General features: G+C 42.9%; 1 protein-coding gene across 1 annotated transcript; it reads right to left on the bottom strand.

Annotated features, from left to right (window-relative positions):
- Positions 1-3,103: 3,103 nt before the first annotated feature.
- On the bottom strand, positions 3,104-14,061 carry LOC111646204 (sodium- and chloride-dependent GABA transporter 2-like). Its single transcript, XM_023395645.2, has 15 exons — positions 13,935-14,061; positions 12,686-12,930; positions 12,265-12,399; positions 10,127-10,267; positions 9,936-10,026; positions 9,684-9,816; positions 8,945-9,079; positions 8,267-8,370; positions 7,673-7,797; positions 6,682-6,794; positions 6,427-6,564; positions 6,204-6,306; positions 4,265-4,365; positions 3,738-3,908; positions 3,104-3,535 (listed from the first exon to the last, which is right to left on the bottom strand). Exons 2-15 carry the CDS (start codon positions 12,897-12,899, stop codon positions 3,380-3,382), a joined length of 1,860 nt encoding a protein of 619 aa, XP_023251413.1. The 5' UTR covers positions 12,900-12,930; positions 13,935-14,061; the 3' UTR covers positions 3,104-3,379.
- Between the last annotated feature and the right edge of the window lie 247 nt (positions 14,062-14,308).

The following is a 14,308-nucleotide window of genomic DNA, read 5'->3' as shown; positions in this document are numbered from 1 at the left end:
CTAACCACCCCCCTCCTGCTGCCGGCTGCTTCTCCTTCACACCAAACTGTCAAGTGTATTACCTGCAGTAAAAAAGACCATAAAGACAGAGCAAACCAGAGCTGTGTGTGAGAGAGGATGTTTGATCAGGACAGTGTGATGTCAAGACGGAGCGTCGGTGCTTGTGTGTCCTGGTACTTTGTCCTTGAAAGTATTGAGACTAAGAAAATAAGTGTGTTGAGTTTGTGTGTACAAAAAACAGTTAATGCATGTGGTGAAAAGTGCTGCAGCTGCAAACTAGTGGCACTGAGCCTGAGCGAAAATTAGGCAACTTTCCCCAGCATCTTTCAGTGCCATACACATACAGAAACCACACACACACACAAACACACACAAACACAAACACACACACACACACACACACACACACACACACACACACACACACACACACACACTTTGGCTCTCATCCCTACAATGTCCTCCTCTCCCTCCCTCTTCCTCTCTCCTCTTTGAGTCTCACACACTCAGCCCATTGGATCATTTTTAATCCCCATCATCTGAAAGTGAGATGTATGCCAAAGCAACCATATGGACATAAACCGCCCCCGTTATACACACACACACACACACACACACACACACACACACACACACACACAATTAGACAGTAACCCGGATCACATGTGCAAAGCAGGCTGCATACAGTATAGCACGTCACCAAAACAAATTGTGTGTGTGTGTGTGTGTATGTGTATGTGTGTGAGAACCACGCGTGCCAGGCCACGTGTGTGTGGGACCAGCCCACTTCCTACGGCGGCTGGGAGGAGGGAATCCAATACAGTTAATTGACAAGCCAAGCCTTTTACATAACCTCCATCTAAGTGGTGGTGTCAGAATTCCCCCCAGCGCTGCTCCTCTCCCTCCCTCTTTAGTCTCCATGACTCCCTCTCCTCCTCTGCACAAACACACACACACACACACACACACACACACACACACACACACATACATACACACACATACACACTCATACTCCGCCCTCTCTTGCTCTATCTCCATCCTTTCCTTCTCTCCCTTCATGGATGTTAAACCAGTAATTCCCATCACGCTGAAAATGCCTCAGATGAAGGAAACAGCCACCACAATGTTTGTTCTTGTGACGGCTGATGGAGTGTGTGTGTGCGTGTGTGTGCGTGTGTGTGCGCGTGTGTGTGTGTGCGCATCTTTCCTGCATCTCTCTTTTCTCTCCTTCTTTTCCTCTCTTCCTCCCTGCGTAGAAACCAGGTGTGTTCTTAGCATCTGTTACCATGGCGCAGAGGGAGAGAGCATCGTCTCCCGAGTGACAGCTAGCCTCGACCACAGGTGTGCTGTAGCAAACACAAACACACACCTGCACACACACATTCAACGAAATGAACACAGTCAACACAAATATGTTCATTTAGAAAAGAAAATAATGATACACATACAAAAGTAGCCAGTTTTAAAACAAAGAGGCACAAGTATACACCTGTAAACAGAGATGATAACACAGTAAATCCTCTCAAAAGACACCGGATGGATATAACACTTTGTTTTTTTTTGTCATTTGAAAAAAAAAATCAAAAAAATCAAAAACTCTGATCTAGGTCTGAAAAAACTGCAGATTCAAGTTTGCATAAGGAACTTTAACTTGTTTATCTTCAAACATATTCAACACAACACACTTGCTCAAGAAATGTTCCTCAGCCTTAAGTTTTCCCAGTGAAGAGTACATTCTGTCCTCGGCTTGCAAGTACAGTGAGCTAATGGTGATTTTCCCACTGAGACACCGAAGACACCACAGTGATAAAAAAAAAAAGAAAGTAAATTAAATTATTCAAAATGTCTTCCTTCTCTGACATTGTAAAAGTCTGTAGTGACTGTACTGAAAGTGATGCATATGAGAAACATAATGAATTTAACGCATTTTTATGAACATTCACATACTGTATCTTCTTTTGAAAAATATAAACATCTTTACACTGCATAGGTGTAATTTATTAATGTCTACTTCTCCTGCATGTTACAGTAAATGACACTGTAAAGTCGCCTCCAAAGACAATCATACTGGAGTGGCATGAGTTATTTTGCAGTTTAAATATAAAGTTAGTTTCTTAATAAAATGTACTTTTAGGATAAACATTTGGTGCACAGAATAAAAAAATCATTCATTGTTTGTCTATACAGCAGCAGTATCAACAGCAGTTTTGTAATATTGTATTAATATATGTTGATTCAGATACGTTGATTGCATGTTTCTCAGCTTGATGAGTGCTATATTTGTTATAGTTCAAAGATATAATGTCTTTTATTTTTGCAGAAACTGCATGTGAAACCTTTGAGACAATTATCATAAGTATAAACAACTTTCCTGCCCTTTTTTTCAGAGACAGATACAGTATGTCTAATGGATGAAAACAGTTACTGCCTCTCAGTGATAAAGAGTTAACCATGACATCAAGTTGAGCACTTGATATATTGGCAGTAAAAAGTGGCATTTGAATAATGCAACTTGGATTAACACAGTTCTGAGTGTAAGGCGTTGTATGAACTATTCAAACTCCATGACACAGCGATCACAGAGGGCAAAGACAAATCACTGAATAAAACAAGTCTGACTCATAGAGTCATTGCAGATGATACCTGCACCTAAACACAACAAGAAAGACATTTTAAATAGAGAATCAAAGCTAAGCACACATGCTAATACAAGCAGCGATCTCTCATAGAGAGTAGATTTATGGGCTATATAATGACAACTGATGCTGCCTTGGATGGCTAAAGGGGCTGTGATCACATGGTCCACAAACAAATGAATAAAACAGATGCAGCAGATAAAATTCTTGAGTTGAAGGAGTGTGTGCTGTTTTACAATAACCAACTCTGGTAGCCAGTAACAGTTGTGCGCAAACGTTGTGTAGTAACAGGGTGGGGAAGGTCTTAAAGGTAAAGCAAGCTGTGTCCCAATCCAGGACTGGACCCTCTGAAGGAGACTGAGCCTACACCTCCTTCCCAAGTGGGACGTTCCAACTCCACAGAGAGCGAAAATAACTAGCGTTCAGGCGGCCCTCGTAAAATTTACCAGCAGGCAGACGCAGCATTTTAATCATAGGCAGTGTTTTACTGATAAATATACACATTTAACTTTAACATTTTTAGTGATTAACATATTCATGCCTAAAACAATCTCCACTCAAGGTCCACTTCACATTCAGGTAAAAAAGGCCACAAGTGAAGGATCTTTTTAGTCTATAATTAAAAATGAATTCCAGGCCCTCATTTGGGACTCTGCAGCATTACCTCCAACCTCGACCCTCCCCTTTGCCACATCTGATTGGCTGAGCAGCATTAAATGTTACATCATCGTAGACTATCATCAGGTCATGTGATCCTGGATGATGTCAGTGATCGGCTCCTTTGGCTTCTCGGTGAGAGGCAGGGTGGGGCTGTAGGGCAGCGCTGCGTTGTTGGTGGTGATGTGGTTGAGGGCTGTTGAACAGTTTTTGGCAGGGCTGCACAGACGCTGGAAACGCTGCAGGGTCAAAAAGGTCACACTTAAGTATTTTATCATCTTCACATCCTTATCACTCTGAACAACTCTTTCTTTCTGTGTCTGGTTTTTAAGTTTTTTTCTGTTTCATTATCTGAGAGAACTTTTTTAAACGTCTCTAGGTTAATAACACACTATCAGCAGCACATGATACTAAACAGACTGAAGAGAGTGCTGGTGTAACCTGCGGCAGGGTTCCCGGGGTGGTGACCAGGGCGTAAATGGCCCAGATGGGAAGCAGGGAGACGGACGATAAGGTAAGGAGCCAGCCCAGCGTGGTGGCCCAGACAGGAGCGACCAGGCCATTCCCCAGGCTCAACGGAGACCAACAAACCAGGGAGAATACAAAGGTGGCCTGAAGGGGACAGACGGAAAGAGGACTGTGTCAGTAAACAGGACATTACATATTTAATGCATTACATGACATACATACATATATTTTGCCTCCTGTTCACCTCCACAGCTAAAATATGAAAGATGTCTGTGTGTTCAATGTGTTCAGAGAAGTTCGCTGGTTTCAGGACACACACATGGTACAACATACAAATTTAGACACATTGATGGACACGTGATGAACACGGAGGTTGACTGATTGACAGAGAGGAGGAGGAATTTGTACCAAATCCCAAACATGCGTTTATGCATGTACTATTTCACAGCAAGAGGACACTAAACAGTGTGAAAGCCGGTCAGCGGGGAGGGGTCACTCACAGTGCACACAGCTGGGGTCAAGTATTTCCAGCACAGCTTGAAGACAGGCAGGGGACTGTAGCCCGTCATATCCCTGATGTTGGCACTGAAGCGCTCGGCTCCTGTGGCCAAAACAAGAGCAGCATGAGTGGTTGAGGTCTGGTTTGACATCACAGTTGGGTTTATGACTGGCTTGTTGTTTTTGGTGGCGATGGCCATCTTGGGTGAGAATTTCATTTTGTTTTTTTTTGCCTTTGAATTCACCACTACAGAGGAAAATACTACAAAAATGTCCTGAATAAGAAAACATTGTTTTAATGTTTATATTATGTAGCAGCAGGACCAGGATGAGCAACAACAGTGACAGTGGGACAACTGGTAATAAGATTTAATTATAAAGTGGTAACAGTACAAGTAAGTAGTGACAATGGTAGTAACATTAGATGTAAGCAGAGTAGTAGTAGTGGTAGAAGTCATAGGCAGATTGGAAGTGAAAGCACAAATTCCTTTTGTAAATATCAAATAAACATCTACTTTACATCTATTAAACAGTTTTTGGAATAATAATAACATCAACATTTGCTTTCACTTCCCAGGGAGTAGTTATGATAAGACGGTAGAACATATTAGTTATTTATGGCCTGACTGTCTGACTGCTTAACCTACTGGAATCCATATTAGTGAAGTTTCCATGTCACCAGATCTAATACTTGAAATGCCATGCCATCGCTGCCATGGGTAGTAGAGCTGCTACTGCTGCTAGAAACAGCAGCAGTTGTGGTAACAGACCATAGGAAAAGATGTAGTTCAACTCCCGAATGTCAAAGGGAAAATTAACTATAAAATAATCTGTGGCATTCTACTTTTATCATTATACAGTATATACATAAAAATATCGTCTGTCAGTATTTAAAACGACAAGTTATCGTGTATTTTCTATGATTTCTATGTATTTTCTAACTCCTTCAGGACCGCGTAACCATGGAGAGAAGAGTGTTAGTGTTTGTTAGAGTCCTTAAAAAAACTGTGAAATCCCACAGTTACAAAAAAAAGGGGAGAAAGGTGGAGTGGAGTCCTGACCCCTGTGTTACCCAGTCCACTTAAAACCCCTCTCCTCAACTCTGCCGCTGCACTCACCTACTGCTGGGAGAGCTGTAAAAACAGGCTTCCTCGGTATTCATATGCACACATACACACTAACACACACTCTCTGTTAACCTACTCTGACAGTTGTTATCACCTACAATGGTGCTACTCACAGCTTTTATGACTCTTAATTATTTGCCATATACAAAGTTGATAGTCTAAACGCAGTTGCATTCATATGTGTTGTCCTGATGTACGTACACGTTACATTCCACCCATCTCACACTTAAACAGACAATCTTTTTGTAAATGCTTTAGAGCCTCAGGTCTGGCTGGGATAGGGGCTTCCTGGGGGCCGCCAGACTGAGACTGAGAGGCGACGGGGCCCAGGGGCTGATTTAGGGCCCGGAGGAGACAGACAGGGGCCTGGCTAGGAGCCAGTCTCCTTACAACAGTGGGTAGCTGCAGCCATGTTAATATACTGTCTACTGACTCCACGTGGAATGCAGGAGGAGGGGAGGAAGTGGACTGGATGACTCTGAGTGTGTTTATCAGATTTTTCTTTCATTAGTGATAAAAAAAAAAAGTGCTGGCGCTCTTCTTTTTTATATTTTCTATATAGATTGACAACATTCAGATTTATTTAGGTGTTTTCTAATTTGGCAGATTGTGGAGTCCTAATGTCTGACTAATGAGTTCCAAAGGAATGTAATTAAAGTCAGACACGTAGTGGATTGGGTTGGTTGGATATTTTCTCCTTGCAAAATTGGTCTTAGATTAAAGGAGAGGAGAGGAGAGAAATAAGGTGGAGGAAATAAGTAAAAGAAAGACAAAAAAGGAAAGATAAGTAGAGGAGAGGAGCTGGGATTCGTACCGTAGACCCAGCCGATGGCCAGAGACTGGAATATGGAGAGGAGCAGCAGGCTGGCTCCGCTGCAGGAGAAGTGATCATAGATCTGGAACACATACAGACCTCCCTGCATCGCCGTGGAGACAAACATGCACACAAAACAGAGAAAACTCCATTATTAAAACCAAACAGGCTGGAAGATCATGTCCACCTACACACACATCCGTCCGTCCTGAGCGTGACCTACCGGCGTGACCATGACCAGTCCCATCAGGAAGCAGACGACGCAGACAAACAGCAGCAGCAGCTCTCGTCTGTGACCTCGTCTGATCAGGTGAGGGTAGAGGTCAGTCACCGACGTCATCAGGGCCTCCAGACTCACAAACTGAGTGACAGAGGGGAGACAGGGTCAGTGTGTGTGCTGTCAGTTTCATATCATAGTACACATAAAACATCAATTCCATCAAAAGTAATTCATCAAAGTCAGTCGGTGTGCGTCTACCTGTGTGTCCAGCCCCAGCATGATGATCATGAGGAAGAAGCAGACAGCCCAGAGCTGGGGTATGGGCATCATGGCTACAGCTCTTGGGTAGGCGATGAAGGCAAGGCCAGGCCCTGAGAGGACATACCATCACATGAAGAACAATTCAAACATAAACAGCTGGGCACTGGATTAATTTTATGGATTCTGATTCTGCTTATCCAGTCAAATCCTATTTCTAATTCTTATCATATTATATAAGAATAAAAAACATAACAAAGTATAACAGACATATATATATATATATATATATATATATATGTATAAAACATAGATTTTCAGCTCAAGTAGGTCATAATTGTGGTGTTTTGTCATTTTATTTAAAATCAGTTATTTTAAAGGTTGAGACCAAAACCACAGATGCCTTTGTCTGTCTCTTAAGACTTTCCAACTTCCCTCCCCTGTCTGTGGGTGCCCATTCATTCCTATGTGAACACAAGTTCACATAGGAATGAATGGGTGACACATATTTAATTATATGTGATATCTCTTTTTAAAAAGGCTGGGTAATTTCCTATAACAGCCGGGCACTGTAGTTTTTAGCAAACGTTACTCAAACAGGAGTAAATTGTGCATTCGTTCGGGACTATTTTCAGAAGCGGATTAATACAGATTAGTAGTTTTTGGACAATAATGGGGCTCTGTGGCACAGGAGCATAGGCTATTGCAGGAGCTGACTACACAGACTTTTCAGTAAAAATCAATTCACTCTCTTGGTTTTGGTCTGTTCATGGGATTAGATCACAAAAACACAAATATAGAACATCACGATGCACAGTGAAATTCATTTGCCTGTCCCCTCAAACGAAGCGGTGCTAAGCTTGGGGGATGTGGACACTGTTGGTTGTGTCTTGTTCGTTTGTAGCAGTGTTTAGGGAGGAAAGCTCTATTGGCGCTGCTAAAAGATTTTCACCAAACATCTCCTCACTTCCATCTCAAAACCCTGTTTCACCTGACTGGGCCACAGTGGATATGTCCACGCCCTGCTCCTCAGCCATGAAGCCCAGCACCGAGAAGATGGCAAAACCAGCCAGGAAACTGGTGGTGCTGTTCAGGAGGCAGAGCAGGAAAGAGTCCCTGGAAGGACACACAGACACATATGGCAGACTTTGACTTTATGGCAGGACAGAACTTGAACTTGAGAAATGAACTAAAACAGAACACAAAGCAGGACACACAGTGAGGTCTTGATCCTTGGTCTCTGGCCTTGTGTTGTGGAGCTGTGGCTTGTTACTGTAAATACAAGCCAAGAGTGAAGTGCTTGGCTTTGTGTGTGTGTGTGTGTGTGTGTGTGTGTGTGTGTGTGTGTGTGCTAGAGTCCTAGACTGTGGGAAACATGGTAACGAGGGCTTTTCTTTAAGGTGTGGCTGTATCAGTGTGTTTTCTCTGTCCATTCCAGCCATTCCTTCTGGAAGCCATCTGACCAGCGGGAACTCACATCTTACATTTCAAGTGAACACGGTTTGTCTGAAGTGGAGCCTCAGGAGTTTGCTGTGGTTGTGTGGTGTGTGCTGTAGTTGTGCGTTAGTGTAGGTAGGTGTCTCACTTATAGCAATCGTTGTTGTATTTGTTGTAACTGCCCAGAGCTGTCAGACTTCCCAAACAGATTCCATAAGAGAAAAATATCTGGGTACCTGCATCCATCCATACCTTCACACAGAGAGAGAGAGAGAGAGAGGGAGGGAAGGAGGAGAAAATGAAAGGAGAGATGAGAGGCAGCATTTCAGTGAATGTGTTTTCAAGATCCAAAAAGTGGCTTTTCTGTAAAGGAACAACGTGTTTGGTGATAACATGTAAACTTATGGACAAATCTTTAAAAATAATGTGCACTAAAGTTTTGTAAAAGCCAGAATATATAAATCAACCCTCCAACATCCCAGCAGGCTGTATAGTGACAGCGGTGGTTAGACTCAGTATCTAAGAGTTTAACAACTGTCCATTTATATTTACACAATTTGAAAAAGACATGCGCACAAGGCAACGACACTGATGTTACATATTATCTACAATGAAAGGACAATGTGTGTCTAATAAAATCCAGTCAGTTAATACTGACCTTTTGACTACTGGCCTAGTTTACTGCTCCTAATAAAACTGTTTTCTTCTTGTGCTAAATAGTTGTTGAGAACAACCACCTCCAGTTCTGTATCACTTTTCGGAGCTGCTATATCGCCTTAAAGAATGACTGCATAGTCATCTGAAGTGTGAGTGTGTGTGTTTGTACCTGTGGGTCTGCCAGGCGAGTGTGGTTGGGTTTGAGGTAGTAGATGATTCCCTGGGTCGCTCCAGGCAGGGTGGCACCGCGCACCAGCAGCACAAACAGCATGACATATGGGAAGGTGGCTGTCAGGTACACCACCTAGAATGTACACACAGCATGCTGGGATGTGGTCAGGACGGAACAGAGACAGAGAAAACAGGAAGGACATGTCTGTGATGTCCTCAAACAGGGATTAAATAGTAAAAGAGGGAACCCTGGAAAGTTGGAGTCTTAAACCTGTTGACAGACAGTGGTGGTGACACAACAAAATTAATCCAGTGCCCAGCCCCTTATTTCATTTGCTGGCCATATGAAAGAAGAAGATTTATATTCTGTCTCTAGCCCTGCCATCCCTCAGGATTTTGTTGTTTCAAAAAAACACAAGATCGACCTTGTGTAAGTCACTTCACCAGGATATGGCCTGGCTTATTTTAAATGAAAGGACCTTAGGGTAAACATTTTGTCAAGCTATTCAGCTATTAGCAGTTGCTGTTTGTAATGTACCCATAGATGTACAGATGCACATCACTGAATTACTTTGATACTAAAGGAAACTTAAAAACATCAAGATTCTCAGGCAAGTTCTGGAGTTATAAGGAGGGTCTTTTGCTCCGAAGGCTGGAAAGGATTCATTTGTTTCGGGAAGGGGAGGTCAGTGAAGGCATCATGCTGCGTGATGCTTGCATGATGTTTTTCTGCTCACCTTTCCGGTGGACTTGACTCCCTTCCAGACACAGAAGTAGCAAACGAGCCAGACGATGGCCAGACACAGAGCCAGCTTCCAGTTGATTGGGCCCAGCTCGTCCAAATTGTTGGAGAGGCGGAGCACCTCTCGTCTACAAGACACACACACATACGCACACACGCACTGCTGTTAATGCCTTACATCAGGTGGTATTCTGAACTGCATGATAAATATCCTGAAAAATGACCAATGAGAAACCAAGGCACTCACTCCCAAAACTCCATGACGGAGGAAGATGCGTTCCCCGGCAGGCTGCTCATATTAGCTGTCTGGTTGTGGTGGTCAAATAATACACATGCCTCTGCAGACACACACAATAGATCCGAGTTAACCCTTAAAAGTTTTACACAGCAGGCCAAAATTGCATCGACAGACACGACTAATTTCCTGTCTTTACTGACCTGTGTTCCACGTGTTGTTACAGTGCGACCAGGGCAGCTCTGCCTGGAAGCTGTAGGAGAGGTAGAAGAGAGCCCAGGCCAGGATGACGATGTAGTACACGCAGCCATGCAGGATCATCACCTGGCTGGCATAACCAAGCCCTGCAGAAACGTGAGAGGACAGGCAGAGACTGGGTGTCAGGCTTTAAACAAGCAGCTCTTATTGTTATGTTAAATCTTCAAAGCATTCATGCACAAATATCCATCGTCTGTTCCAAGTCTCTCGAGTTGCATATGAAAGCATCCATTTACTGAGACACTCAACTTGCAGCCCACATCCAGTACATCTTCATCAGGAATGAATGATGGTCTTATGAGGCCTTGAGTGGGTTAGAGAGTGTAGGCTGTTTGCGTAGACAAATAGCTGTTTGTAGCATCCTCTAATGAAATTCAGGCCTTTATCTGATGATAGATCATCAAATACACAGACCAGTGAGGAATTCCCACAGAAGCATTTCATTGTCTGAGTATCTGACATGGTCGACTTCATACTAGAAGCATGTGTTCATAGAAGGTCGCTGGTCACACTGCAGGGTGGGTGAAGTAAATGAAACTTCAACACTCCACCCTGCTGAAGTGTCCTTGAGCAAACACTGAAACTATTCTGCAGCCTAGGCTGCCAGACAAAGCACTGCCCCGAAGCCCCAACAATCTTCACCACAAGGTCCATTTTGCAGCAGTTCACACATGATCTTTGTAAGTACGTAGATTTTGCTGTGTCATAGATCATGTGATATGAAGGAAAACTCCTTTTTCAATTTTGTGCTTGTAAGTTGCATATGTGTAAGTAAAGGTGAAGTTGGGAAACATGTCCTGCCCCCCTAGAAGATAAATGTGGTCATGTCACATCCCTTGAAAAAAAATATATAATGTCTGTTTTTATGGCTTGGCTTCTGTAGCCACATAACTAAGTTACTCCTTCTTAAAGATCAAGCAGTCACAGTTCAGTCAGTCAAAGATTCACAGTATCTATTATGTGTGTTGCTCAGCCACAAGGCAGCGTGGACACTGACTGCTGCTGTTTGCATTCACATCTATTTGCATCTATAAATAAAACAGCCAAGCAGATTGAGAGATCAAAGTCCTCAACGGGAACGTATGGGCGTTCCAGCGGGATATCCGAAACAAAACTGTTAACACGTGGAATCTGCTCAGGTCTATTTGTTTCATTGTCTGAACCTGTTTTCCAGTCCTGACAAGTTTGGATTATCCAACTTAAATAACTTACACACAGTGTTTTATTCCTCTTAGAGTTAGGGTTAGAAAAAACAGCACATTGATGAGGGCAGGCTCTGTCCTGCTGGTGTAATTGTGTGTTAAGTTAATGCTTAACCGTGACCGTTTGTTTGGCTGGCAGGATAGCATGAAAGACATACAACCTCAAGTGTGTGTTTTTATTGGCAGGCGGAGAGCGTGTTGCCTTCTGCACTGCAAAGTTGCTTTAATACACAAGCTGAGATTCAATATGACATGCAGCTAGCAGGGAGTGCCAAATTTTCTGATTGCGGACACACTGTTTATATGGGTTTTGTATTGATGTGGACACAGGAATGCTGTGAATACTTGCGCCAGTACAGAGGAAGATTAGGAAGAAAGACAAAGGGAAGTAAAGGAGAAAGTAGAAGAGAGAGAAAGTCAGTTTTAGACTTAAAAAGCCATAAATAATCACACTGCAGCTGTCTCTATGTATGTTTAATTTTTCCATAACCAATGTGTTATTATGTGTTTTTGTAAATATATAACTTGCGTATGATAATCACCTTGTTTTGTCCTGTGTCCTTGTTATTCATTCTGGTATCTCGTTATATGTCAACTTTCTGTCAATTTTTGAAAATATTTTATGTGACAATCCCTCTCTTTTCTCTTCAAGTCAGACATTAAGATACAATGTTGTACTCTGAAGCATCTACAAAGGAGCAGTGTCATGGGTTGGTGGTAGATCTTTTCATACACCCCACCTTCACCCCACATCTACATTATTATCATCACTCCCCAATTATTTGAGAAATTAATCGGCACATTAATCAATAATATGATTATCATTAGTTGCAGCCGCATATTATGATTCTGTTACACATGTGACAATTAGATAAGTTTACCTCCAAATAAAGGACAGATAGACCTCCAGGCGCTGACACCTCCCAGGCTGGTGTACTGTCCCAGCGAGGTCTCCAGGAGGAACAGGGGAACGCCGCACAGCACCAGGAACAACAGGTAAGGTACAAAGAACACACCTGGAAACACATACACATCAGTCGCTATGCTTGTGAGAATCTTCACAGATTACACTCTAAACCTAAAAAAGGCATTTACCCCAGTGTCCATTGTAATATGAACTCGATAACCAAGTAATAATCCCAAATTAGCACCTAAATGTATATGTATAAAAATAAATAGAGGGGAGAAAAAGGAGGCAAAGATAAAGGTGGATGACAGACAGGAAGCCAAGAGAGGGGGGTAAGACAATTTTTCATTAACTGTCTCCATTCTTCCCCTCTCCCCTGCTCCCACATGCTTTACCTCCTCCGTTCTTGTAGCAGAGGTAAGGGAACCTCCAGACGTTGCCCAGGCCTATGATCTGCCCCGCCACAGCCAGGAGGAACTCAGCCTTACTAGCCCACTGGCCTCTGGCATGCAGGCTATCTTTGGTGGCTTCTTTCCCATTAGGGAGGCTCCCCTGGTAGAACTTGCTGAGCAGAGGGTCCCCCTGCTGTTGAGGTACTTGGTCCGCCATCACGGGTTCAGGAAGAGACACACATACACCCCTGAGGAAGGATAAACACAACGGATTAAGAGGAAAGATGGGAAAAGAGAAACTAAACAGAGTGATACAACGGTGTAAAAAGCCATGGATGCTGAACCAGTTAGAGGAGGACAAACGTCAAAAAAGTAGAGCACAAAGCAAGGTTCACTCACATCTTCGCAGCTGGGATTGAAATACCAGAATGCGGGTGTCTTTTCTGACAGTTGGTCTTGCTACCTCACTTATCTGTGATGTGTGTCTCAAGGACGAACTTTTGTGGGTGTGTGTTCGTTATCTGTACTCTGCAGCATACTCAAGGCCTAAATTCGGCCAAATTTCGACTTGTGCATCTGGCTGAGGACTTTTTGTTTCGTAACAAAGTGCAAGGCTTAAGATCTGTTTAACTAACAGCATACTTTTGTCTCTTATGTCCAAGTCTCCATCATATTTCTACAATGTTTACATAGGGAACTCTGTGTATTGTAATTCAACTAGGTGAGTTTACAATCTTTCCACACTTTTATTATGGTCATTTTATGCTGTTTATTGGGGGGGGATTTCTTTCAGGCATAGGAGAACACTCATGCTTGGGTGTGATTTGTCTTTTCTAACTGATACATAATCTTACATAACCTTGAGAAACTTGAGTCCCACTCTCCCTCCACATTGTCCCCTGCTGCTGTGCCATGTGACCACATACTACTGATGTAAGAAGCCTTTAATAAACCACCTTTCACTGTCACTGGTGCGCTAATGAAACTAAAATAAACAAGGGGATAGCAACATTGTAGCAACACGGGTTTTACTCGTAGGTTTGGTTATCTCTACATATTATGCTACACATGAAACGCTTCCAGGATAACTGTACGCTATCAGCGCCGAATTTGACAGCAGAGGCGTGGGGAGGTCTCACGATGCTTTAAAATTGATACCTACAATAATTTTCGCCGAGACTGTGGATTAATCCTCGCTCGGTACGCGATATGAAATGAAAAATTGCAGAGAATTCGACATTACTCAGCCTACCTCTGCGTTTCCTGGAGTTGTCTACACGGCGACCACCCCCGTCTCCGGGTGGTCGAATGGTTTGTTCCGGCTAAGAGCAGCCGTGTATGAGGGGGCTGCCGGCTAGTGCGCCCATAGAGGAACTATATTTGGGACTAGCTTGGCGCATGGTTTTTGTAGCAGGAATGAACAAAATGAAGCACAAGGCATTATGGGCATTGCAGTGTTAGTTAATGTTACAAAACAACAAAAAAGGGAATTGCTGTATTTGTGTTATTTTGAAATACTCCAATAGGCTATTAACAGTATATATTATCTATGGACTGGATCAACATTATTCATAAGTGGTTTTGCATAGCTACTACTGATAGGATAAAATATAACATTAACTTTGC

Source organism: Seriola lalandi, unplaced genomic scaffold (assembly GCF_002814215.2).
Source record: "Seriola lalandi dorsalis isolate HSWRI2012SDOR001 ecotype SW California unplaced genomic scaffold, Sedor1 jcf7180002054966, whole genome shotgun sequence".
In the NCBI taxonomy this organism is placed as follows: domain Eukaryota; kingdom Metazoa; phylum Chordata; class Actinopteri; order Carangiformes; family Carangidae; genus Seriola; species Seriola lalandi.
The sequence above is the reverse complement of the archived record's forward strand: the minus strand, read 5'-3'. Positions and strand labels throughout refer to the sequence as shown.

Excerpts from the sequence above, each read along its gene's own strand:
- LOC111646204 (XM_023395645.2), bottom strand. The coding sequence starts at position 12,899 with ATGGCGGACCAAGTACCTCAACAGCAGGGGGACCCTCTGCTCAGCAAG. Across the intron at positions 9,817-9,935 it reads TCCGTCATGGAGTTTTGGGA|ACGAGAGGTGCTCCGCCTCT; the intron begins GTGAGTGCCTTG and ends TGTGTCTTGTAG. Across the intron at positions 3,909-4,264 it reads TGACCCCAGCTGTGTGCACT|GCCACCTTTGTATTCTCCCT; the intron begins GTGAGTGACCCC and ends TGTCCCCTTCAG.